The following is a 26881-nucleotide window of genomic DNA, read 5'->3' as shown; positions in this document are numbered from 1 at the left end:
AGAGAGAAATGCCACTTAAAGTAACCCTACATTAAATATCTGGGCATTGACCAAGTCACACATAAGATGATATAAATACAATTACAAAACAATTTTTACACAAATAAAAAAGACAAATAAATGAAACATCCAATTTAGGTAGCTGGAACATTGGGTCATGTTAACCAATAAAGAAGAATGCTGATGCTCCAATTATCTACAAATTCAGTGCTATGTGAATTAAATTACCAAGAGTAGATAGATACTTAATTCGTTGTTATTCAGTCTTGTCCAACTCTCCGTGACCCCATGCTATGGGTCATAGCATCCAATTCTGTTTAATGTCTTGGCATAGAAACTGGAGAAGTTTGCCTTTTCCTTCTCCTGTAAAATAAGGGAAACAGTGATTAAATGCCTTATCCAAGAGAAGAGTTTGATGTCAGAATATCAACTCCAGGGTTTCCTGACTCCACGCCCAGGATTCTATCCATGGAGTCACCTTGGCTGCCTCCAAGACAAACAGAGGTTAAGTGACTTGCCCAGGATCACACAGCTAGTAGGTGTCCGAGGTCAGATGTGAATTCAGGCTTTTCCTGATTCTATCCACTGAACCACCTAGCTGCTTCAGATCTTCAATAGACTAGGGCAAAACTAGAATACAACTCATTTACAGAACAAAAGGTCAAGATCATTTAGTGACATACTGAAAAATAAAAGAAATGAAGCAGTCTTCAAATTATACTGTAAAACAGATCTTGTTAAAACTCTGGTCCTGGGCTGGAAAAAAAATAAATGTTCACCAATGGAATAGATTAGACAAGCAATACATAGAAGAAAACAAAACAAACTTGTTTTCAGTAAACCCAGGGATACACAAAATTCTGGGTAAAGAACTCTTTATTTAAAATGAACCATTGTATCAACTTATACAATATTGGTTGTTTTCTTCAATGGAATATAACCTTCTTTAGGGCAGTAGCAGTTTGGTTCATTTTTATTTTTGTATCCCGACCACCTACTACTGTGCTTGGTACAAAGAAAACAAATAATAAATGTTTGATTAATGACTAACTGAAAAAAATAAAAAGAAACATTGAGAAAACTAAGACTAAAACTGAGATATCTAACACCTCACACTACAATAAATTATTGTGGTAAATATATATTTATAATGTATATATATACATATATATTTATAATATATAAAAATGAAAATATTTTTAGTAAATTAACTAAATTTAAGAGGTTGTAGTGGTAAAAAGGTAGAGGAGAATGGAAAGTTATTTTTCTTACAACTAAAGATTGGGGTTAAATTTGTAATAAACTATGACAAAGAAGATATTATAAAAGACAAAATAGAATCATAGATTCAAAACTGAAAAGGGACCTTAGAGATCATCTAAGCCAGAGGTTTTAAATATGCAGCCTTGTGGTTCATGACACTACTGAGGATAGCCTGATTAAAATGTAATTGAGAAATATTTAACAAAAATATTAAAATATAATAAAACACAAAAAATATAATGTATGAGTTTTTAAGTTGATAAGCTCCCCTCAGGGATCCTTTTGTACAATTTTTTGTTGTTCAGTCATCTAAGTTGTGTTTGACTCATGGTGATCCCATTTGGGATTTTCTTGGCAGAGGTACTAGAGTGGTTTGCCATTTCTTTCTCTAGCTCCTTTTACAGGTGAGGAAACTGAGGCAAACAATGGTTGGTGACTTACCCAGGGTCACTCAGCTAGTGTCTGAGGCCAAATTTTAACTCAAGAAAATGACAGTAATTGATTCCAGGCCCAGAAATACGTCTAGCTGCCCAGTTTGTACAGTTTAGTAACCTGTATTTCTAGGTTCTGTATTGGGAAGCTAGGTGGTATATTGGATCGGCTTGCATCTAGAGTCACGAAATCTCATCTCCCTGAGTTCAAATTTGGCGTCAGAAACTTATTAACTGAGACCCTAAGCCAGTCACTTAATTCTGTGGGCCTCTGTTTCCTCATCTGTAAACTGAGCTGGAAAAGGAAATGTCAAACTGCTCCCATATCTCTGCCACAAAAACCCCAAATGAGGTCATGAAAAGTCAGAGACAACAGAAAAGTGACCGAGCAACATTTCTATAGGAATTTGTTACCACTGATCCAGGAAAGCCCTTTCTTTTTACATGTAAAGAACTAATGATTATATTAAAAAATTAAAAAATCTTCCCTAAATAAATTAAATTAAGGTACTATAGGTGCTGTCCCCTCATTCCAGCTGAGGAAATTGAAGTTCAGAAAAGTGACATGACTTGTACACAGCACTCTGTTACTCTGTTCTCTGTACAGCACTGCCTCCCTGTGGTGACAAGGGAAAGGCCACATGGCATATAGACTGAATTTCAATTCTGCCCACTTATTAGCTCTGTGACGGTGGGCAAGCTCTTTTCCTCTTTTGGCCCAGGTTCCCTCTTAAATACCTCCAACATCCCTTAAATACATGATACAAAAAATAACTTGAGTTGCCATTGTGTAGATTTGCAATTGATGTGAACACCTAGTCCATTGGTACAGATTCTGCCTCATCCATCCCTCCTAATCTTGTGCATCTCTTGTCCTTGCCTTCCTATAAATCCTCCCCAGTGGGTCTACTCAGCATGTCAGATGGCTTTTTCTAGAGCCCTGGGCTGGTATCTTTGCATGAATACCAGCAGACCACATGTTCTGTTTATCTATTACCATTTGCTCTTCCTACATGATCAACCTAATTCCTTTTCTGGGGATACTTGTATTCACTGATATATTCCATTGTACTTTTTGTGTGCAATTCTTCATTGGCAGAGGGGTGTAGCCTATTCCCATCCACCATGAATATCAAGGTCCTTTGAATTTTGTGCACTGAAGTAGTTTCAGAGAGAAGGGTTTTGGTAAGAGATAGAAATGGAAGTCATATAGCAGGGACCATGTTTTATTCATCTTTGTAACTTACCCAATAGTACCCAACAGTGTCCTATTCATAGTAGTATTCAATAAATATTAAATTAATAAGCCTCCAGAATATAAAAAAATTAATAAAATGCATACTAGTAACTCATATTTAGTACTTAATCTATTACAAAATATTAAGAAACAATATAAGGATTCTTATTCCCATTTTATAGGTGAAACTTGATGAAGTTAAGTCTACAAATAGCTTGTAATCACAAACCTGAGATCTTAGCTCTGTTTTTTTCTGACTCCAAGACCAGTGATCTTTCCACAACACATTTTCTCTCCCATCTGTGTCAATGTAATAATAATAAAGGACATTTAACTCATTGCAGCAAACTTTTTAAAAAACATTTTTTTGCCTACTGTGTGCAAGGCATTGCATTAGGTACTGGGAACACAAAAACAGAAACTTTTTTTAAAAGCTCCTAACCTCAAGGAAGTTATAGTCTAAGGTCCTATCTTCCATGGGGATTATGGGCATACCTTAGGGATATGTCCATTATATTTTTTGAAAGACTGAACATGGATAGCACTTTGAAGAATCTTATTGGGAAGCTCAGAAAATCCCTTAGCTTACCAACATAGCCACCAGACCTTCCCAAATACCTCCATATATGATATAATATGATAATATAATATAATTAATATAATATAATATAATATGATATTATATGATATGATATAATGTAACATAATGTATCCTATAGTATCCTATCGTATAATATAGCAGTATTCCACACAATTATCAGTAGTTAGAAGTACCTTGGTTCCCCATTCTCCACTTTAGCTAACATTCCTATTCCCCTTTCCTCCCAAATCTATTTGCTTACAGATCCAGTCTGGTTTATTTTAGGTCTTGGGCTCATATTTGTTCTGAGTTACCTAAATGATAACCTTGGGAAGTGTTGGCAACTTTTTTTATCACTTGTTGACTTCTTTTCCACCACTAAAGTAATAGAAGAAAACATTACCCATAGCCAACCATGTGCTTTGTTTTTTTCTCTTCCCACCAGATGGGAGGCATTCCAGACCATGGTGTCTAAGCACCGGAAAGCGGTGGACTCTGCACTCAGTGTACAGAACTATTATGTGGACTGTGAGGAAACAGGCAAGTGGATTCTGGACAAGACAGAGGTAGTAAAGTCAACACAGGATCTCGACCAGGACCTAGCAGGAGTGATTGCCATCCAGAGGAAACTGTATGGGATAGAGCGGGATGTGGCTGCTATCCAATCCCGGGTAGGTGCCCTAGAGTGCGAGTCCCAGCGGCTGATCCAGGAGCACCCGCAATTGAAGGAGGACATTGGGAGGAGGCAGGCTCATATTGAGAAGTTGTGGGAGCAGTTACAGGAAGCCCTGAAGAGCCAAAAAGCATCCCTAGGTGAAGCCAGTAAGCTGCAGAAGTTCCTGCAGGACCTTGATGACTTCCAGGCTTGGCTGTTCATGGCACAAAAGGTTGTAGCTTCAGAAGATGCACCTAACTCCCTGCCAGAGGCTGAGCAGCTCATCCAGCAGCATGCAGCCATCAAAGAAGAGATTGATGAACACAAAAATGACTACCAAAATGTCAAGGATTCTGGTGAGGAGGTGATCCGGGGCCCAGAGTACCAGCCTCTGAGGCAGCGACTTGAAGGTGTGGACACAGGCTGGGATGCCCTCTGCAAGATGTGGGAGAACCGGGGCCAGTTCCTTGTCCAGTGTCTTGGCTTCCAGGAGTTCCAAAAGGATGCCAAACAGGCAGAAGCAATCCTGAGTAATCAGGTAGAGAGAACAAGGTGGCAGAGGGGTAAAAGGGCAAAAAATCGCATCTTATAGCAGCGAGGATATATTTATTGATTATTAGGATTGAGGTTTGCTCCCCCTAAATCTTCCCCTTTCCCAACTAAGATTTTCCATCTCTATATATCAAACTGACCACTCTTCAGTCTGTTAGAGTAGCAGAACCAAGATAATTTCCCACTGTATGGTTAACATCTCTTATTATAATATCTACAAAAGTATTGGGGGGGATTGCAAGTGAAGGACTTAAGACCCTTAGAGTTTTCCTAGCTACCACTATAGTTTGGCTTCATATCCCATCCTGGGATTTGCTTCAATAGGAATACACTCTTGCTCACCTGGAACCTCCGGATTCATTAGAAGCTGCAGAAGCTGGGATCCGTAAATTTGAAGATTTCTTAGTGGCCATGGATAATAACCAGGATAAGATCTTGAAAACTGTGGCCTCCGGGAACGAGCTTATCAATAACGGGAACATCTATTCTGACAAGATCAAGGAAAAAGTGCTGCTGATTGAGGACAGGTAATCCAGCCCTTAGAAGGCTATCAGGTAAGAAGTTTTAAGGCAGGAATACTTAATCTGGGGTCCAAGGATTTCAGGAGCCTATGAACATTAATAGAAAAAAATTAATCTTTATTTTCACTAACCTGTAACTGAAATTTCACCTTTCCTATAGTAATGAAGGGGAGGTCCACAGGGGCCTTGTGGGGATCCTTGACAGAAAAAGGGTAAAGAACCCCTGCCGTAAGACCTCTTACAATTCTAGTATTCAGTCACATTGTTATTAATAAGAATAGTTAACTAACATTAATTTAGTGCTTATTATGTGCCAGGCACTATATTGAGTGCTTTACAATTCTTTTCTCATTTGATCTTCACCTCAGCCCTATAAGGTAGGTGCTACTATTATCACCCTCATTTTATAGAGGAGGAAACTGAGTGATTAAATTATTTATCCAAGGTCACACATCTTGTAAGTGTCTGATGTCAAATTTAGAATCAGAGCCTCCTGACTCCAGGCTGGCATTCTTATTCCCAAGACCTTGGCAATGGTTCAAAGGATGGGACCCACCATTTTCTTTATTTTTATAACTTTTCCTGGCCATTTTTCCTTCTAGGCACAAGAAGAACAATGAGAAGTCCCAGGAGGCAGCAATTCTCTTGAGAGACAACTTGGACCTTCAGAACTTCCTACAAAACTGTCAGGAGGTAGTTACTCTGGAAACAGGGTTTCAAGAGTAGGATTAGAGGACCCTTCCTCAGCCCCACCCACTCAAAGCCTTTAAAAATCCCTTCCAATATATGTAATATATGATTAGAATTAATATAATATATAGTTGTACAGGGAGGAAGATAAAAATTCCAGAAACTATACTACCCGTTATATCTGATGGCCTGTGACAACCTTGCTTCCTCATCTGGTTTTCTGTTGGTTTTTAGGAAAAATAGCCTGATGTAACATTCAGGATTTTCCCTTGTAACCAATCTTGAAGGAGTTGCATGCTTCCTTTAAAAAAAAAACAACAAAAAAAAAACCCTTTACCTTCCGTCTTAGAATCAATACTGTGTATTGGTTCCAAGGCAGAAGAGTGGTAAGGGCTAGGCAATGGGGGTCAAGTGACTTGCCCAGGGTCTTGCTCTTAGAGAAGGTCATCTGGTCCAAGGTTTCTAGGCTCTGCTTAAAATGCCTCTCTCTCCAGTGGGAGAAGTTCTCACTACTGTTTAGCAGAGATAGCTTTCCAGGCATTCTTTCCCAGACTTTCCATTTCACCCCTCAACTTTATACTTGCTGGCTCTTGCCTTTACCTTCTCAATGATCAGTTTATTTGAATTTGGAAAAGGATGCTTTGGAATGGTGCAGGCTTAATCCCAGCATTAGCACACCAAGTCAAGTCTACAAACATTTATTAAGTATCTACTGTGTGCCAAGAACTAGTCTAAGTGCTAAGGATGCAAATAAATTTGCAAAAATACTTCCTGCTCTCAAGGAGCTCACATGGGGAAAACAACATGCAAACAACTTTTCAGAATAAATTGAAGATAATTTCAGAATGAAGGCATTCACATTAAGGAGGAAGGGGGGGGAAGGCTTCTCACAGATGGTAGGATATGATCTGAGACTTCACATGTTAGAAATATTTAACACCCATTGCCATGCTTCTTAAGCTATTTATGGCTACGAATGTATTCTTGCCCTCATTTCTTATCAAACATTTGCTCTCTGTTCATTAGCAATATCTTATCTGGAATTCAAAGAGTTCAAGAAGGCAATGCAATAAACATTTATCAAGTGTCTACTATTTATAGAGTATCACCTAGGAACAGGTATACTGGTACTAAATAAGAATCCCTCTGCCTTCAAGGAATTCCCAGTTTAGTGAAGGGGTATATTGTATAAGCAAAGAGTTTACAATAGAATATACATATTTCAGAGGCAGGTAGGTGACTCAGTGGATATAGAGCCAGGTCTAGAGATCAGAGGTCCTCAGTTCAAATCTTGATTCAGATACTTCCTAGCTTTGCGATCCTGGTTAAGTCACTTAATCCTCATTGCCCAACCCTTACCACTCTTCTGTCTTGGAACCATTACACAGTATTGATTCTAAGATGGAAGGTAAAGATTTTTAAGAAAAAGAAAATAAGTGTTTCTTATCAATAGAAGATAAGACAATTGAGTTGTGATCAGTGTTATACTAGGTCAAGGCAAGAAAGTTGGGCAATTAAAAAGATACCATAGACAAGTAAGTGGAAGCCTTCTGTCAATACTAGAAGAATGACAGCACCACGTAGAGAAGGGGTTTTCCCAGTCAAGCCTGGTTAAAGGAAGGAAGGAAGGTGGAATAAGAGAATCCTCATTCTCACACTTTCTCCTCTAGCTCCTGTTTCTTTCTTTCATAAGCCAGATGAGTGTGGGTTTGTTCTTAGTCCTTGAGGATCAAGGCATCAGCATGGTTGTGGAGGATTTAACCCAAGTTTCCTGCCTACAGCTCACCCTCTGGATCAATGACAAACTGCTATCATCTCAAGATATTTCCTATGAAGAAGCACGAAACTTGCATAACAAATGGCAGAAGCATCAAGCATTCATGGCAGAACTGGCTTCCAACCAAGGGTGGCTGGAGAAAGTTGATAAGGTAAGCCAGTGGTGACTAGCAGAAGTCCTGTGTGGTTAGAGCTTAACCCAGATCTTGTGCAAAATCCTTGGAATCATAGTATTTGGAGGTGCAATTACTTCATTTTTGAAACTTTTTATTCAGGAATCACCCTTAAAGGTCCTTAAATAGATGCTAGTTAAGCCTCCGTGATCCTGTAGTATCAGCCCCATTGGAGAAATGGGGACATGGGACAGCAGAGTTGGTTGGTGACTTACCAGGATCAGTGTTTGTTAATGGGTAAGAGTTGTCCCTGGGACATTTTGGAAGAGTCTTAAGGTTTGTTGCCAGGATAATGATAATTGTTCACAGTTATATTCACAGTTATATTTACTTTTCCTCATCTAAGCGGCACAAATGCTGTCCAGAATTAGGTGTCTGTTTGAGATGACTAATCGAGTTCCCATCCAGCTATTAATCCTCACCATACCATTGAGCCATGTGAAAAGATAGTGGATGATTATTTTTTACCACCTTATAGGTGAAATAGCCAAGAAATTTCACAAAGAAAAAAGGATTTTATGAATATCACAAGTTAATGTGTGACAAGAATTATACCCAGGAATTTTGTATTCTATAATGATAATTCTTTTTCAAAGAAGAGGTTTGTTTTACTTATTAGCACTTTATAAGAATATTTTCATATTCCTGTCTCACATGACCCTCACAAACAAGCCTGTGGAGTTTTAAATGCATGTTTCATTATCTCTACGTTTATATATAAGAAGCCAAGAGTGAGAAAGATGAACTTGGCCAACATCTCACAGCTCTTGAAATCCATAGCTGGAATCAAATCTAGATCTTTCGACTCCAAATCCATAGCTCTTTTCTACTTTCTTTTATATCTTCTAGTATTTGCCCAACAAAGAGCAGGTGTAGGGCAACTATGTGACTCACCATGAATGTTTCTATGCAAATAAAATAACCATAATAAAATCATTTCAAGAAGAAGAGTCTCAGAAGAGCCTGATGAGCATGATAAAGAGTGGGGAGGGACTATACAAAGGGAGAGGAGTTTTGTATTTGGGCTGGTATTGGCAAGGGAATTTTGAACAGATTATGTAGCTATGAACCTCAAAGAGGTTTTTTTGTTGTTTTGCTTTTAGCACAAAGAGATGAAATTATTTCCCTCCCCTAACATCTTCTGTCTTGTTAAGTTTCTACCCAACACCCATCACTGGGACACCTGATAAAACCCGTGTGTGGTTTTTATTGTCTTAGAATTACTCCTTTTCTTGAACATGTTTCTCCCTAACTGTTTCTTCAGTACCTTGCCTCAGTGGTCATGGACACTATTCCCTTTCTGGAGAAGATGTCCTCCCAGCCATCTTTGGAGGCTTCTTGGCAAACTCTCTTCTTCATTCCCCATACAGGAGGGAAGGCAGCTCATAGAAGTGAAGCCACAGTTCACAGATGTCGTGACCCAGAGGCTGAAGAAACTGCACCGACTCTGGGACGAGCTGCAGGCCACCACACAGGAGAAGGCCCAGCACCTCTTTGCTGCCAGCCGCTCAGACCTACATGCCCAAACATACGCTGATCTCAACAAGTGGATCAGTGCCATGGAGGACCAGCTGCGGTCTGATGATCCTGGCAAAGATCTGACTAGTGTTAACCGCATGCTGACTAAGTTGAAGGTAAGTGAGTAAATTGTAGAGTTTTAGAGTTAAGGAAGGATTTTCTTGTAGCTCATCAATTCCAATCCACTATTTCACAAATGAGAATACACAGAATTTGGGCTGTTTATCCAAAGAAGACAAGCCTTGGTGACATTGGGGTTCACTGGAGGATCTTGGACACCCTAAGGAAATACAGTATGGAGGAGATGGCTGCTTTTAAGACAGTGAGAGATCTAGAAACACAACTTTCTTCTATTTCTTTCACAATTTTGGTGCCTAATGTGGCTTAACCAAAACTGAGTTCCTTAGTAGATATTTTCATGGGCTCCTTTGCCCATGACATAGTCATGGAATTTGGCTACAGGCTAAGGAAGAAGGAAGTCTCAGTTGCTGTGGACTTGGTAATCATCTGTTTCCTCTTAAAAAATATAAAAATAGGAAGCACTTGGGTGACTCAGTGGATGGAGAGCCAGGCATAGATATAGGAGGTCCTGGGTTCAAATGTAATCTAAATGTATGGCTTCAGGCAAGTCACTTAATCCCCATTGCCTAGCCCTTACTGCTTGTCTGCCTTGGAACCAATACATAGTATTAATTCTCAGACAGAAGGTAAGGGCTTAAAAAAAAAAAAAGATACAAAATTGTTCTTAGGGGAGAACTTGACTTAGGCTTAATGACTTTTGCTATATCTTGTATCTATCTATAAACTACCTTAAGGAAGAGGAAGACTAGTTCTAAATAAAATAGTTAAGTTAAAAGATTTACTGTATTGGACAAAAGTCAAAAAGACTTCACCCCTTAGCTGAGATCACTTTGAGAAGAAAAAATATTTAACATATACATTATAAAACAATTCTACAAAGTTACTATATTAAAAAATGTATCTGTATTTACTATAGAATTATTTTTACATTTAGATTTTTCATCAAATACAGGGTTTCCTAATTAATTTTTCTCATAACTACCATCTTCATTTTTGTTCTTCTGTTAACTAAAGAAAACTTATAGACCACATTTAGTTTCCCCAGTAAGTGGCTTGCCTAAGATTTGTGGTGTATTCTTAGACCAATACACTTGTAAGTACTGTAAAATTTTAGCTTCTGTTGCTACTAAGCTGCCATCTTGGCTTCATTCCTTTTCAGAGGAGAAACATCTTCACACATCTATCCTTTGATGTCATCAAGGAAGGCTTCATAGAACAAATGGGATGAGTTTGGCTTTGAGGAAAGCGTTGAATTTGGATACACAGGAAGGAATTCATTCTATTTCATGAGTTATTTAGGCTCTGAGGTGGACAGTGGAGCTGACTATATTTCTTGGGTTTCAGAGAGTAGAGGATCAAGTGAATGTGAGGAAGAAGGAGCTGGGAGAGCTGTTGTCCCAGGTGCCCCCAGTCGGGGGTGAAGGGGATGGTACAGAGCCAAGCATTGAGAAGCGCTTTTTGGACCTTCTGGTGCCTCTGGGTAAAAGGAAGAAACAGCTGGAGTCCTCTAGAGCCAAGCTGCAGATCAACAGAGATATAGAGGATGAGACGGTAAGTCCCTTGACTCTTCCTATCCTTAGCATAGCCCTCATCCCATTTCTCTCAGATTCTTTTCAGGAAGTATCTCCTTGTCACTCAGTCCTATTCAATTGAACAAACATTTATTAAGCACTTACTGTGTACAGGACAGCTAGGGGACACAGAGGATAGAACACTGAGTCTGGAGTCAGGATGATCTAAGTTCAAATTGTGCCTCAGACACTTTCTAGACCTGGGAAAGTCACTTAACTTTGTTTTCCTCAGTTTCCACATCTTTGAAAAGGAGCTGGAGAGAGTGCCAGGAGTATAGAGAGAGATAATATAGATCATATGACTTTGGAAAACTTATGTGGAAATGTGTTATTAAAATTTTTTTAATAAATGCCTTGGGCACTAGAAAAAAAGGAACTGGAGAAAGAAATGGCAAACCACTCCAGTATCTCTGCCAAGAAAACCCCAATGGGTCCCAGAGAGGCAGACATGACTGAAACGGCTGAACAACAAATACTAAAATATACAAGGCCTGAGCTAGGCCAAGGAATACACAGATAAACTATGACACGATTAGCTTTCAGGGAGCATACAATCTAATGTATAATGGACAAGAACACAAATACAGAGGAGATGCCTAAAAGAGAGACCCCAGCAAAGTTCAAAGAGAAATTTAAGGGGAAAAGATTGTTTTCATCAGGGATCACTTTGAAGAGAAAATAATAGTTGATTTGGGCTTGAAGGAAAGAAGTAGACAGAAATAAAGTCAAGGACAGTCTATTTCCAAGTGTGAGCAAAGATACAAAAAGAGCAAAGTGAGAGTAATTCGTTTTGACTAGAATGAAAAATACATGGAAGGGAATCATGTAAGAGAAGAGGTAGAGAAGTTGGGCCATTATGGGGTAAAGGTCACTGAACATCAGAGTTAGAATTGTTTTTTATTCTGTAGACGGTAAGAAACCATTGAAGGTTTTTGAGTTAAGGAATGGCATCACTGTGCTACATGACTAGGGCAGTGGTCTAAAGATGGATTGTAGAAAGGATAGACTGGAGGCAGTGACATGACTCAGGGGACTAGAAAACCAGGCCTGGATGCTTGAGGTTCTGAGTTTAAATCTGGCCTCAGGTACTTCCTAGCTAGTGTGACCCTGAGCCAATTGCCTAACCCTTATTGTGCTTCTGTCTTCAAATTGATACTTAGTATTGATTTTAAGACAGAAGATCAGTGTTTTTTTAAGAAAGGGAGGAAGGAAGGAAAAGACAGAGGGAGGGAGGGAATTAGGAAGGAAGGAAGGGAGAAAGGAAGAAATGAAGGAAAGAAGAAAGGAAGGGAGGGAGAGAGGAAAGAAGGGAGGAAGGAAGTAGGGAATAAAGGAAAGAGGGAAGGAAAGAAGAAAAGGAGAAAGGAAGGAGGGAAGAAAGAAAGGGAGGGAAGGAGGAAAGAGAAGGAAGGAAAAAAGAAGGAAGGAAGGAAAGAAGGAAAAGCTGAAGCACCACATTATCAGAATTTCAATACCATCACAAACCCCTCACTTTTTGGTCTTCTTTAGCTCTGGGTGGAAGAGAGGCTGCCACTTGCCCAGTCATCTGATTATGGAACTAACCTACAAAGCGTGCAGCTGCTCATGAAGAAAAACCAGGTGAGCCAAATACATTCCCACATATCAACCTCCTTTTCATGGTGTTTGATCCTTTATCTACCTGGGGTGTCAGTCCCCATCCCTAACCTAAAGCAGTCTATAATAAGCTAAATATATGGGTATGTTTTCATTGGTAGGTATGAGGTCTCAAAACCTTATCTGATCCCCTAGGAGAGAAAGCAAATTTTGATTTATAGAGAATGGTAAAAGTTTTGGGGGAAATCACAGAAATCTATGGGTCCTGACTACTCATTATAACTTTTTGCCTTCAGGTTACCAAGGTGAGTAAGGTGCAAAGGAAGCCTTTTACCCCTATCAGATTATGTTCTCCTATTACTATATTCCCCTATCCCATATGCTTCCTGGATTTTAATGAGAAGAGGCCATTAAGTCAGTCCACAAGATCACCTCACATATTTGCTGATCTCATTTTCCAAGCTAAGTTTGGACCCTGAGCGAGGTCAGAACTCAGAAGGTTAATGGGGCACCAGAATTATTTTGGCATTGAGGATACTCTCTGGGACCAAATCAGGCCAGAAGACTATTTAAACCTGGGATGCTATTATCTGAGAACACATCCATCTGCTAGTTGATTTTCAGCCAAGGATGAACCTGCATGGCACCAGTCAGGGATCAGGGTTTTGAAAGTGAACAGATGCCAAATGTGCCCTATTTTAAAAAAATCAGAATGCTAAATGTGGTGGGGGAGACCAGCTTTTATAGGGTTTCATTGTTTCCATACTCATCAGGAACATAGATTTCTCCCTTAAGCAGAAGGTCCCCTTGCCCTACTCGGACCAGTATCTAGGTCAGGAATTCTTTGCTTGGGGAAGGTTGCTTTTCAGCCCTGGGTACCCTTGGGAGAAGTCCTGGTTAGTAGCATTTAGAGCTTCCTCCTGAAGAATAACAGACACTGTAATCTACTGACAGGACATAGAGTCCTAGGAGTCATGCCACGACCTGGTTTATGAGGAAAGAGCCTTCCAAAACTCCTCAAATAGATCTTTGGTACTTAACTTATGCTATTTAGCCAATGGAAACCAATGGCACAGCGTCTAAGGAGATGAGAGGGTACTAGACTAGAGGGTCTTGAAAGGCAGAGACATGGCTTAATTTTCTTTGTAATTCTTCTTCATTAGGAGAAGGAGCTGTAGAGGACAGATGTATCCTTGAGGTCAACATCTGGCTTCATAAATTGTATCACCAAGAAGGTTCCAACTTCCCTGGCTCTGGGGTGCTGTTTCAGGAAATAAAGATGAGATTCACCCAACCAAGAAGGGAAAAAAGGATCTTTGGGGGAAAGATGGTGGTGTAGTTGAAAGAACATTGAATTTGGAGTCAGAAGACCTGGGTTCTAATCCTGACTCTGCCACTTATTACCTGTGTGACCTTGAGCAAGTCACTTCATCTCCGAAGGCCTCAGCTTCCTTTAACTGTAAAATAAGGCATCTAGACTAGATAACCTTTAAAATGTCTCTAAGTTCTGTGACCCTATGAACCAAAAATCAATGTTTATTTTTTTAATTTTATTTAATTAATTTAGAATATTTTTCCATGGTTACAAGATTCATGTTCTTTCCTTGCCCTCCCCAACCCCACTCCCATAGCCAACGTGTAATTCCTCTGGATTTTACATGTATCATTGGTCAAGACCTATTTCCATATTGATATTTGTACTAGGGTGATCATTTAGAGCCTATATCCCCAATCATATCCCCATTGACCCTTGTGATCAAGCAGTTTTTTTTCTTCTGTGTTTCTATAACCACAGTTCTTCCCAAAAATCAATGTTTTAAACTGCCTAGATTCTTTGGGTCTTTTGGAACTGAAGATAGATACCTTAGCTAAAAACTTGGGAGAAATGCTTTTAGAAAAAAAGACTCCATTGTAAAGGCAAATTTGTGGACATCATGATATCACATGGGAAAGAGAATGAGCAAAACTCGGAAGTTGTTGAAATACAAGCCCATAAATTCTAATGCATTAGAAAAATAAGTTTACTACCAGATTTGAGCAGACTTAAGAGGGTGTTTGACATTTAATATTTGGTGCACTTACAGTATCCCAGGCATTTTATTGTATATACTGCTTTGCCTCTGCCTTCTGGAAATTTTCATCTTTTAACTATATTGAAAAATCCTAGAAAAAAGGAGGTGTGAAAGGCAAAGCAGCCTAGATACCCCATAAGAGCACAACACTGACAATAGAAGAAAAAAAAAACCTCACCCTGAAGCCCAGGAAATGTGAGAAGAAAGTCAGGTGTGACTAAAGAGCTGCCCAAGGAAGTGGGGCAAAGGTAGTTGCCTAACATTCCATGCACAAATGACAATTCCTCAAAAAGTGAGTACTGTCTTCTGAAATAGCTGAACAGATTGTGGTAGATAAACCTAAAGTACCATTGTGCTGTAAGAAACAATGGATGTGAAGAATTCAGAGAAACACAGGAAGATTTGTGAACTGATACAGAATGAAATGAGCAGAATGAGGGGACTGTTGTGCATAATGACGACAATATGATAAAAGGAAAGAACAGGAGAAGGAAGCCCAACTCTGAATAACTGTAATGACCAGTCTTGGTCCCAGAAAACAAGTGACGAAATGAAATCTCCTTCCAATAGAGAAATGGTAGACTAGAGGGGTAGAATGTTGCAAATACAGTAAGTTTGGGTTATTACATGAGGTGGTTTGGCTTCACTGTTTTTCTTTGTTAATAGAGAAGACTTGATGTATGTGGGGGGGTGTTGGGGTTTGGGGGGAGTGGGGGGGATAGGGGAGAGTTATTCAGAAAAGACTGTAAAATAAAAACAAAGGCTATCAATAAAATTTATTTTTAAAAAGAGTGGTGGTTGCCCACAGGCCATAGGTTTGGGAGCCCAGAGGATGGAATCAGTCAGCATATTTTCATTATCTGTTATGTGCCAAATACTATGCTTAGGGATAAAAAGAAAGACAAAACCACTGCCCTTAGAGGGAGAAAATATGGAAACCAACCATGTACAGAGACGATAGAAATATTACATATACATATATACACCCAGTGTAAATGGAAGGTAATCCCAAAAGGAAGCACTAGCTGCTGAAGGAACTAATAGGAAAAGTGGGTGCAGAAGATAAGATTTGAGTCAAGTATTGAAATTGGAAATAAGAAGAGAGAACATACAAAGCATGAAAAGTATGTGAAAAGTACGTGAAAAATAACAAATAGATCAACATGTTGATCAGAGAATAAATGGAGGAAATAAAAGAAGACTAGGAAGGTAAGAAAGGGATAGGTTTGGAAGTTGTTAAATGCCCAACACAAGATTTTCTCTTTGATTCTAGACAATAGGAAACTACTGAAATTTATTAAACTAGGAGTGGGGTATGCTCAGACCTCTGCGTTAGGAAATTCCCTTTCTACAAGATTAGCCAAATGGAGGATGGATTGCAATGGGGACAGGCATAAAACAGAGAAGCAGAGAAGGTTATCGAGGGAGTCCTGTGAGAGGTCTAAGGATGATAGATATGTGAGTGGAGACAAAGGGGCTTATATAAGAGATGTAAAGATAGAAGACTGGACCACAAATTGGATATGTGGGGTGAGTATGAAGGGGGAGTCAAAGATAAAAACTAATGTTGTAAGCCTGGGATAATGGTGTCCTTGATAATGATGGGAAATTATACTGCAGTTGGGTGACTCAATGAATTGAGAACTAGGCATAGAGATGAGAGGTTCTGGGTTCAAATTTGACCTCGGACACTTCTTAGCTGAGTGCCTAGCACTCACTGTTCCTCTGTCTTGGAACCAATATTTAGTATTGATTCTAAAATAGAAGATAAGGGTTTAAAAAATAATAATAATGGGAAAGTTGGGGGGCAGGTAAGTGGCTCAGTGGATTTGAAAGCAAGTCCTGGAGATGGGAGGTCCTAGGTTCAATTCTAACCTCAGCCACTTCTGAGCTATGTGACCCTGGACAAACCACTTAAACCCCATTGCCTAGCCCTTACCATTCTTCTGCCTTGGAATCAATACTCAGTATTGAGTCCAAAATGGAAGGTAGAGGCTTTTAAAAAAATAATAATGGGAAAATTAAGAAGAGAATTTTTGAGGAAAGTGATAATGAGCTCTGTCTTGGACTTGTTGAATTGAGATGTCTGGAGGACCTCCATCTCTAGATGTTCTAAAGACAGTTGGTGATGTTAGATTGGAATTTGAGTGATAAATTAAGGCTGAATTTACAGATCCAGAAATCATTTGCATAGAGACCACATATTGAGACCACAATATTGAAATCACTAAGCAGCAAGCATGTGTTGAGGGAAAAAGGGAGAAGGGCAAGGATAGAGCTTTAGGGGTTAGTAAGAATGACCTGGAGTAAGATGCATCAAGGAAAACTAAGAAGAAACTGCCAGACAGGTAGGTGAGCCAGGAGAAAAGAGTACCTTGAAAACCTCAGGAGGAGATAGTATCCAGGAGGAGATGTGCCAAAGACCCCAGAGAAATCAACAAAGATTAGAATTGAGAGAGGACTATTAGATGTGGCAATTAGGAGACACAACTGGTAATTTGGGGGAGAGCAGTTTTAATTGAATAATGAAGCCAAAATCAGATTGCAGGTTTAGAATTGAATGAAGAAAGTAAGGAAATGGAATCACCTTGAATAGATGGCTTTAGCTGGAAGAAGAGGAGAGATACAGAGTGATAGCTCATAGGGACCAGTGAATAAAGTGAGTATTTTTATGCATAAGTATGGGCACATTTGTAGACAATAGGGAAGGAGCCAGTAGAGAGAGGGAGAGTGACAATTTAAGAGTGGGGATGATAATGGAAGCAAGCTGCTGAAGATTTCAGATCAAGGATGGTTGTAACAGTGCTTGCCTTGTCTAGGAGAAAGGCCACCTCTTTATGGAATGAAAGAGGAGATAGTAGGGATTGATGTCTGAGTGACACGAGATGTGACTAGGGAAGAAGAGGGAACTCTCAGAGAATGACTCCAATTTTTTGGTGAATTCTAAGATAAGGTGCTCAGCTGAAGGATAGAGAAGGAATGCCACACCAGGTCACACATTTCAAGTCAAACAGGAATGGAAATATTTTGGAGGCTAATGTGTAAACTAGGAAATTAGGTGCAACTCATGAAGTATAAATTCATAGAGCAATGGCTCCCAAATTATTGTGATAACTCAGGATATGGAGCTCTTTGCACTTTTTGAATCATTGAAGACCCCTCTACACTCTTAAAAATTATTGAGGATTCCTAAAGAATTTTTATATATGTGGGTCCTATCTAATGACTATGTTACATATTTAAACAGATAAAATTTTAAAATATTTATTAATTCACTAAAATGACAATAAATAGGGTAGCTAGGTGGCTCAGTGAATTGAGAGCCAGGTCCAGAGATGGAAGATCCTGGGTTCAAATCTGCCCTCAGATACTTCCCAGCTGTGTGACCTTGGACAAGGCACTTAACCCCCCCATTGCTCAGCCTTTACCACTCTTCTTCCTTGGAACCAATATATGGTATTGATTCTAAGATTAATGTTAACACAGTGTACCAATATAATATAAATGTATTCATATAGCTGTGTTAACAAATATCATTTTTCTAGAAAATAACTTTTCCAAAACAAAAAAATTTACAAAAAGAATAACCTATTTTTGAAAATCTCATTAATGTCTGACAATATGAAACAGCTAGATTCAGATGTGAAGTTCTGTATTCAATCTATTGTGATTTTTTGGAAGTATTTGAAGAAAATCTAGTTTCATAGATATGTAGTTGGAAAAGGGAGGAGTATATTAATAAGCAACTAACATATTATTATTGTTATCAAAAAAGTTTTGACTTTACAGGTCCACTGAGATCTCTAGAATTTTATAGGTCTCTGAATAACACTTTGAGGAACCACAAACAAAAATAGAAAAGAGCACTCACTAAATCAGAACAAAGGAAAATATTGTTTCTTATATGGAGAGGGAAAACAGCTTTTTTAAAAGTACATCAAAAAGGCAGAAAATTTTCTATGATTACATTTTCTTCTCCTCCTTTCTTAGGGCAGCTAGGTAGCACAATGGATAGAGCTTCAGCCCTGGATTCTGGAGGATCTGGATTTATCCAGCCTCAGAACTGTGTGACCCTGAGCAAATCACTTAACCCCAATTGCCTAGCCCTTACCACTCTTCTGTCTTAGAACTAATACTAAAGAGGAAAAAATTTTTCAAAGAACTAATACTAAGAAAAAAGGTAAGAATTAAAAAAAATTAATTCAACTCAACAAATACATATTAACTACCTACTATGTACTTGTGCCAGCTCAATTAAGAGATGGTTCTGAATGTGATGGCCAAGATATTTGCATGGCCTATTTAGTTCCCAGAGATGGAGATGCTTAGCAGATATTATCCTCTCTATCAGGGATAGTAGAGACTTTGTTCTGAATGAATGCCAGTCTCTAATTATGCCATCTAGCTACATGGAATGATTTTGTTCCATTATCAGCAGTCCATAGATCTAATTTTAAAACTTTTGTGTCTCAGTTTCCCCATTGTAAAATAAGGAGCTGAACTAGGGGATCGTTGGAATCATTCCTAACTTAATAATTGTTGGCTATTTATACTTCAGTCAACCAATCAAAAGCATTTATAAAGGACCTACTGTATGCCAAGTACTCTGCAAAGAGAAGCAAGAGACGGTCTTTGCTCCCCAAGGAGCTTACAGTCTAATGGAAGAGAGAACATGCAAGCATCTATGTATGTAAATGGTAGACACACAAGATAAATAGGAGATAATAAACAGAGGGAAGCATTAGTATTAAGAAGAAATCAAGAGGGGCTTCTTCCAGAGGGCAGCTGGGTAGCTCAGTGGATTGAGAGCCAGGCCTAGAGGCGGGAGGTCCTGGGTTCAAATGTGACCTCAGACACTTCCCAGCTGTGTGACCCTGGGCAAGTCACTTAACCCCCATTGCCTAGCCCTTACCACTCTTCTGCCTTGGAGCCAATACACAGTATTGATTCCAAGACAGAAGGTAAGGGTTTAAAAAGAAGAAGGAGAAGGAGGAGGAAGGAGGAGGAGAAGGAGGAAGAAGAAGAAGAGCTTCCGAAGGTGGAGGAGTTTAAGGAAGAAAAGAGGTGGAGCTGAGGAAGAATAGAGTTCCAGGGATGTAACTTGATTTTCCTTATGACTAACAATATACATTAGTGAGATATCGGATGCAAGGTGGGGTGGGGAGGTGCAAACTAGATGTAAAGCAAATCATTAAGTTTGAAGTAAAATGGCTGATATAAAGATGCCAAGCCCCCCCACCCCAGCTTTTTTTTTTCAGAAGCAAAACTTAGCTTTTTTATTTAGCACTTCACATTTGATAATAATAATAATAATAAATGTACATGTCAGCTTATACTTGTGTTAAAAAAAATCAACTTCACAAGTTAAAGGCAGATATGGAATGGATAGATAATAATTTCTTTTTAAAAGATCTAAGGATTTGAATGGTCTGCAAGCTCAGGATGAGAAAACAGTAGGAGGTGGCAACCAAAAAACTAAAATGATTTGGGTTGCACTAGAAGAGACACTTCTCTTCTCTGCCTTGGTCAGACCATACCTAAAGTATTGGGTTCCAGTCTGGACATCCACAGTTTAGAAAGCATGAATAAGCTGGAGAGGGTCCAGAGAGATGTCCAGGAGAGTCAAATACCTCAAATTTGTACCCCTTGAAGATTAGTTGAAGGATTTGTAAATATTAATGCTCAGAGGACACAACAACTCTCTTTAGTTCTTTGAAGAGCTAAATTTCATGGGGAAAATATCAATTTTGTTTTTTTAGCTAAAGAAGACAGAAGTAGGAACAATGAGTAGAAGTCATAGAGACAAATTTAGGTTTAATAGCAGAAAAGATTCTCTCTTAGTGTTGTCCAAAAACAGAATAGGTTGCTTTACACAGTGGAAGATGCCTCACCCCTGCCAATACAAGGTCTTCAAGTAAAGACTGGATGGCCATTCATTAGGTGTGTTATTAATATTCTTTTTCAGATGATGAGTTGTAGGCTAGATGGTAGCTGAGATCTTCCCAACTCTAAAACTATGTTTTTTCTCTATATGAGATGCAGAATAGTGGAACCTTCCTTGGTGTTAGGAAGAATTGGTGTCAAGTTTTGCTTTTATGCATACTACTTTAACGTGACTAAATTATGTCTCGTTTTGGTATCCCAGACAACTCTTAAAAATATTATTTAATTAATTTTTAAAAATCAATTACATGTAAAAACAATTTTTAACCTTTTGGTGTTTAAAAAAAATTGAGCCAAATTTTCTCCCTTCCTGCCCTCTAGTCCCTTCCTGAGACAGGATACAAATTTTGCATGTGCAACAATGTTAGCATTTTCCCATGTTAGTCATTTTGTGGAATAGAACACACACAAAAATGAAGAAAGTGAAGTATAGACTGTTTTGGTTTACTCTGTCAATTCTTTCTCTGGAGGCAAATGGCATTTTTCATCATAAGGCTTTGGGGACTGTCTTGGATCACTGTCATTCACAATAATTCATCATACAATACTGCTGTTAGTGTGTACAATATTTTCCTGGTTCTACTCCCTTTCTCTCTGCATCAGTTCTTGTAGGTTCCCTGGTTTTTCTGAAATCATTTCATTACCATCATATACCACAACTTGTTCAGCCATTCCCCAAATGATGGACCCAGGAAACTTTCTAGAATATCTTAAGCTGAGGTTTTCTGAGTGGCATTGAATGGCATTGGCAGGAGTTTTCCCTCACTAGTTCCTTATGTCAGAGAAATCACAGGTTAAGAGAAGAGAAAATTAGGAAACTAGAACTAAGTCTGACTAATGAGATAAAGCATAGATGTGAATCATAAGGTAGGAAGCTAGACAAGTGATCTTGGAAAAAAGTTCCTTCTTTACCAGCACAATGGAAAGAGTACTGGATGGGCAGTCCGAGGACTCGTGTTTAAATCTCAGCTCTTCTGCTTAGTACTTACCTATCTTGGGTAAGTCACTTTGGTTCTTGGACTGCAGTTTTTGCACCTATAAAATTAGAAGGTTGGATTCTCCAGGGTTCTTGAGATAGAACCCATGAATTTTTTAAATTGTTCATTGTTTTTCAGTATAGTTGGTTTCCTTTGTAACCCTTGTAGGAATAGATGTAAATTTGTGTGTTCTATCTCTCCTCTCCATTTACATCCATTCCTACACCCTGTATAGTTTGTTTTATGCATTTATAAGTGTTATTCTGAGGAAAAGTTCATAGGCTTCACTGGACTGCCACTAGAGTCCATGACTTAAAAAAAGGTTAGGAAGTCCCGAAGTAAATGATCTAATTCTAAGGACATTTTCAGCTCTAAATCTAGGATCCTGTGACATTTCTGGGTCTCAGTTTCCTCTTCTATACAATGAAAGAGATGAATAAGATGATATCTAAAGACCTTTTCTGCTCTCGCTTTCCCAAGGTCTTTTGATGCTGTGACTGACACGGTCTAAAAAAGAGTCCCCTTCTTTTTTCCCCCCAGACACTACAGAATGAAATTGTGGGCCACACACCCCGGATAGAGGATGTATTGCATCGAGGGCATGAGCTGGTGGAGGTGGCTGAGATAGACTGCCAAGACATTGCAGAGCGCCTGGGGCATCTACAGGACTCGTGGAAATTGCTCCAGGATGAGACCACTCTACGGCTCCAACGGCTACAGGAAGCCAATGAAGCTCAACAATACTACTTGGATGCTGGGGAGACAGTGGCCTGGATCAGTGAACAGGAACTTTATGTGATCTCCGATGAGACTCCTAAGGTCAGTTGGTAGGAGATGGTAAGGTCTTAAGGTAGCTAGCTGGATTTCCTATGGGATGGAAGGCATGGAAGGAGGCAGCCTCAATCTAGTTCAGATGCCCTTGGCCAAAGAAGTGCCCCAATCCTTAAAGATGGGGCAAAACCAGGAAATAAGAGGATTGGGAGCCAGGCCTAGAGATGGAGGTCCTGGGGTCAAATGTAGCCTCAGCTACTTCCTAGCTGTGTGGCAAGTCACTTAACCCCTATTGCCTAGCCCTTACCTCTCTTCTATACTCAAAACAAGCACAATGTTGATCCCAAGATGAAAGATGAAGGTTTAAAAAAGAAAGTATATGGTAAATGTAGGTGAGGGAGAATTGTAGGTTAGAATTTGAGGGTAGAATTGGATCCTCACCTGCTCTACTTAAAGATACCTTTCTCAGAAAAGAGACTCTTCATTGAGTATGAATGTGCCATTTGTTTACCGAGTAACCCAACCCTTTTTTAGTTTTGTATTGCCTGATTTTCCTAACCCTCATCCTTTTCTGCTTAGCTCCTACTCCTTGATTCTCTTCCTTGCTTTAGTTAGACAGTAAATGATTACTGAATGACTATACTGTGCACTTAGCACTGTGTGAGACACTGGAAAATAGAGAAAAAGTATAAAACATGGTCGTCAAGGGTCTTATGTAAGTTACTTCTGGGGAACCAATACATTAATATAGGAATATAGGAATAATATAGGAATACACCAATATATTGATATATGAATATGAGTATATGAATATACATATGCTATAATAATTAGTATTAAAATTATAATATACCACATAATATACTATATATTAATATAATTAATAGACTATATATTATACTATTAGTATACTTTAATATTATATTTCTATTGTAAAAATTAAAATCTCAATAATAAAAATATTATATTTTAAGAGATTTATTAATGATCATTAGAAATCAAGGAATAAAGAAGGTAAAAAATAAAGACCACATGTCCATGGCTGATCAGCCAGTCTAAACACCCGCCTTACCACCACCAAGCTCGGGGCAGGAAGTAAAGAGGTGGGACTTTCCTTCCATGTCCCCACTTAATATCCCCTATCTACAGGAATTACATAATGATAGGAAGTCAGTGGGATCCTGGGAAATGTAGTTCTTTTTTAGGGTAACAGACTTTCAATTATACACTATGTTAATATTATATACTAATATAATAATAAAATAAATGACTATACTAATATCCTATTGGACTATTATATGCTAATATACATTAATATAATTATATATGATGTTCACATGTGTAGAAACAATAGCAAATACTCTGATGTTACAAAATTAATTGCTAAAATGTGAGGAACAGACTGTAAATTCCATAGGAATCCAGATTTGAGGGCTAGGTAAACTGCAAGGCAGTATAATCCAAGAGAAAGGCCACAGATTTTGGATTTAGGGGACCTAGATTTGAATCCTGCCTCTTATGCTAACTACCTATACGATCTTGGATCACTAAACCTTCCTGAATCTAATTTTCCTTACCTATAAAACGCATGGGTTGGCGTAGATGACCTCTGAGGCCCCTTCTAGCTCTAGATTTATGAACATAAACAGAGAAGACTTCATGGAGGAAGAAAGACTCTGGTTGGGTTTGGAGTGGCAGAGGAGGAAACAAGGCATTCCCAGTGAGAGAAGTAGCATGAGCAAGGATATTCCCATGGCATGTCTTTGGGACAGTGATAAGACCAGTGAAGAGGAGCCATGTTGGTAATAGTAAGAAAATAGGGTAGAATGGGGCCAATGGGTCCTCGCCACCTTCTCTCTCTAGATTAATGATATGTGCACCTGTAATGATATTTATAAATTTATATTAATTTTATGTATTTATATTTAATTTATATTATTTATAAAGTTCTTGGTGCAGCATAAGGAACCCTCCACAAGATTATACTCTGAGAAATCAGGTTGCTTGCTGGAGAAAACCAGAGTGGTTTTAATGCTTTGTGTATGTGTTTGTGCTGGTGGTGGTGGTAAGCGGGATGAAATCCAGAGAGCTGAATGGCTTGCCAGCCTTGAGGACAAGTTGTGGGAGCTTCAAAGCAAAGTCTGAGCTGAGCTGGAATATGATGGAGATTTTGCTTCCCACCAGGATGAAGAGAGCGCCATTGTGATGCTAAAGCGGCATCTAAGGCAGCAACGCTCAGTTGAGGACTATGGGAAGAATATCAAGCAGCTGGCTGGCCGGGCTCAGAAACTTCTGTCTGCTGGCCACCCTAAAGGGTCAGTAACCATGGGACTTATTCTTTTGGGAGATAAACTAGACATTTTTTGATGTTCATGGAAGGAGGACCTAGCTACAAATAACCATAAATGTTCATGATTTTCACTAAAAATGGGGGTTTGAGGGAACTTCTGTTCTATTGAATGTCTTGACTTAATCTCCTTATTTAGCTTTAGTTTTAGGAAATCCTAGTTGATTGGAGTAAATTAGTTCTCAAAATGGAAGAATATGTTAGATGGTTAGGTGGTACAGTGGATAGAGCACTGGTTCTGGAGTCAAAAAAGAACTAAGCTCAAATCCTGCCTCAGATATTTACTACCTGTATGACCATGGGCAAACAAGTCATCTCAGTTTTCTCATCTGTAAAATGGGAAGCATAATAATATTACCTCTCAGGATTATTGTGAGGATCAAATGACATAATATTTATAAAGTGCTTCGCAAATCTTAAAGTGCTATGTAAATGCTTGTTATTTTTAAATGAATATTTTTATTCTAAGAATTCTATATTTCGAGGATCTGTTATTTCATTGATGTTCGTTTCCTACACTACATAGATTACAATTCCATTATGATTTAGTAGACAAATTTTGAAAATTGATTTTTATTGGGGCAGCTAGGTGGCTCACTGGATCGAGAGCAAGGCTGGCCTAGAGATGGAAGGACCTGGATTCAAATGTGACCTCAGACACTTGCTAGCTGTGTGACCTTGGGCAAGTCACTTAACTCCCATTGCCTAGTCCTTGCTGTTCTGCCTTAGAACCTTCAAAATGTATGAAGAACTAGTAACTGGGAAATGATGGAGGAACTTGGGTAAAAATGTTACACAGTATTGATTCTAAGACAGAAAGTAAGAGTCTATTAAAAAAGGATTTTTATCAATCATATAATCAAATTAAATTTTGATTTGTAATCTATAATTCAGTGAGTGAAGAATCTCTCCAGATAAGTTGGTTCTGATGTGACAGAGACTGGGCAATCACGGATTTCATGTTCAAAGTTTTTTCAGCCTGATAATTATTACCAAATCTTATGCTCAAATGATATAGTCTTTTAGGACTCAGGCTCACCTTTGTACTATGATAAGGGAACAGAAAAGGACTTTGTTGGAGGAGTTAAATGAATATTTTGGTTAACAGAGATTTTAGATATGGCAAATACATACTACCCATTTTCAGAGAGCTATCATACAGTGAAATATATTCAACATTAAACTGTACTCAGTCTGATATAACATATTCTTGATGATCTAACAAGTCTTTCAGATGCCTCAGAGTTATAATGATGAATGTCATTGTACAATATTGGAGGGAAAAATTGCATTAGTTGAGTTTTTTGGTTGTTTAAATTCTGAATGATGATGATGATGGTAGCCAGCATTTATATTTATACAGCACTTTAAGGTTTTTGAAAAGTTCTTTACAAAAATGTAATCTTTTTGGATCCTCACAACAATCCAGGGAGATAGGTGCTCTTATTTTTTCTATTTTACAAATGGGGAAACTGAGGCAGACAAATCAAGTGACTTATCCACAGCACTAAGTCTATAAGGTAGGTTTTGAATTCAGGTTTTCCTAATGCCAGGTGCAGTGGTCTATCAGCTGTGCCACATAAAAAACTTTTTATACTCTTTTATACTATTTATCTTTGGGGCAGAAATCATAGATAACTTTCCAGCCAGGCCTTACCAGCTATTAAGAGGGAATCTACTAAGCTCATTCCCTTATAATTTCTGGAACATGATCCAGTGGCCCATGTTGTTCTTCTGTGGGCTCTAAGGAAGAACCTCTTTGCCCCCATAGTTTACTATGTATTTGTCTTCAGTGCTCAGGGCTCAAGCTTTTTTCCTAGTCACTAAAGTACAGCATGTTGGATAGAGTACTGGGCTTGATTTCAGATATATTTTATTTTAGTTTATTTAATTAACAGTTATTTATTTTCTTTCCTTTTCATTCTACCAATTCAATAACAACAAAAGAAAATTAAAACCTTCATAATATACATATTTTATATTTAAAACACAAATATGCACACATATAAAATCAAGCAAAAAAAAATTTCTTGCATTGGCCACATCCAAAAACATTTGTTTCATTCTGTATCTTGAGTCTATCATCTCTTTATCAGGAGATGGGTACCATGCTTCATCTTTAGCTCTCTGGAATACCAGTTTTCAATT

The 26881-nt window shown here is 38.5% G+C and overlaps 1 protein-coding gene across 5 annotated transcripts in view; it reads left to right on the top strand.

Annotated features, from left to right (window-relative positions):
- The window catches only part of SPTB (spectrin beta, erythrocytic), a 183302-nt gene that overhangs the window by 113985 nt on the left and 42436 nt on the right, over window positions 1-26881 (top strand). For all 5 annotated transcript variants that reach the window (XM_007473036.3, XM_007473037.3, XM_056810896.1 and 2 more), the window contains 9 exons: window positions 3957-4704; window positions 5043-5245; window positions 5842-5932; window positions 7711-7857; window positions 9249-9512; window positions 10822-11028; window positions 12558-12647; window positions 22156-22434; window positions 24571-24701. In XM_007473036.3, coding sequence (XP_007473098.2) covers window positions 3957-4704; window positions 5043-5245; window positions 5842-5932; window positions 7711-7857; window positions 9249-9512; window positions 10822-11028; window positions 12558-12647; window positions 22156-22434; window positions 24571-24701 — 2160 coding nt within the window. The remainder of the gene's footprint in view (window positions 1-3956; window positions 4705-5042; window positions 5246-5841; window positions 5933-7710; window positions 7858-9248; window positions 9513-10821; window positions 11029-12557; window positions 12648-22155; window positions 22435-24570; window positions 24702-26881) is intronic.

This window comes from Monodelphis domestica, chromosome 1, assembly GCF_027887165.1.
Source record: "Monodelphis domestica isolate mMonDom1 chromosome 1, mMonDom1.pri, whole genome shotgun sequence".
In the NCBI taxonomy this organism is placed as follows: Eukaryota; Metazoa; Chordata; class Mammalia; order Didelphimorphia; family Didelphidae; genus Monodelphis; species Monodelphis domestica.
This window is presented reverse-complemented; position numbering and strand designations above follow the sequence as displayed.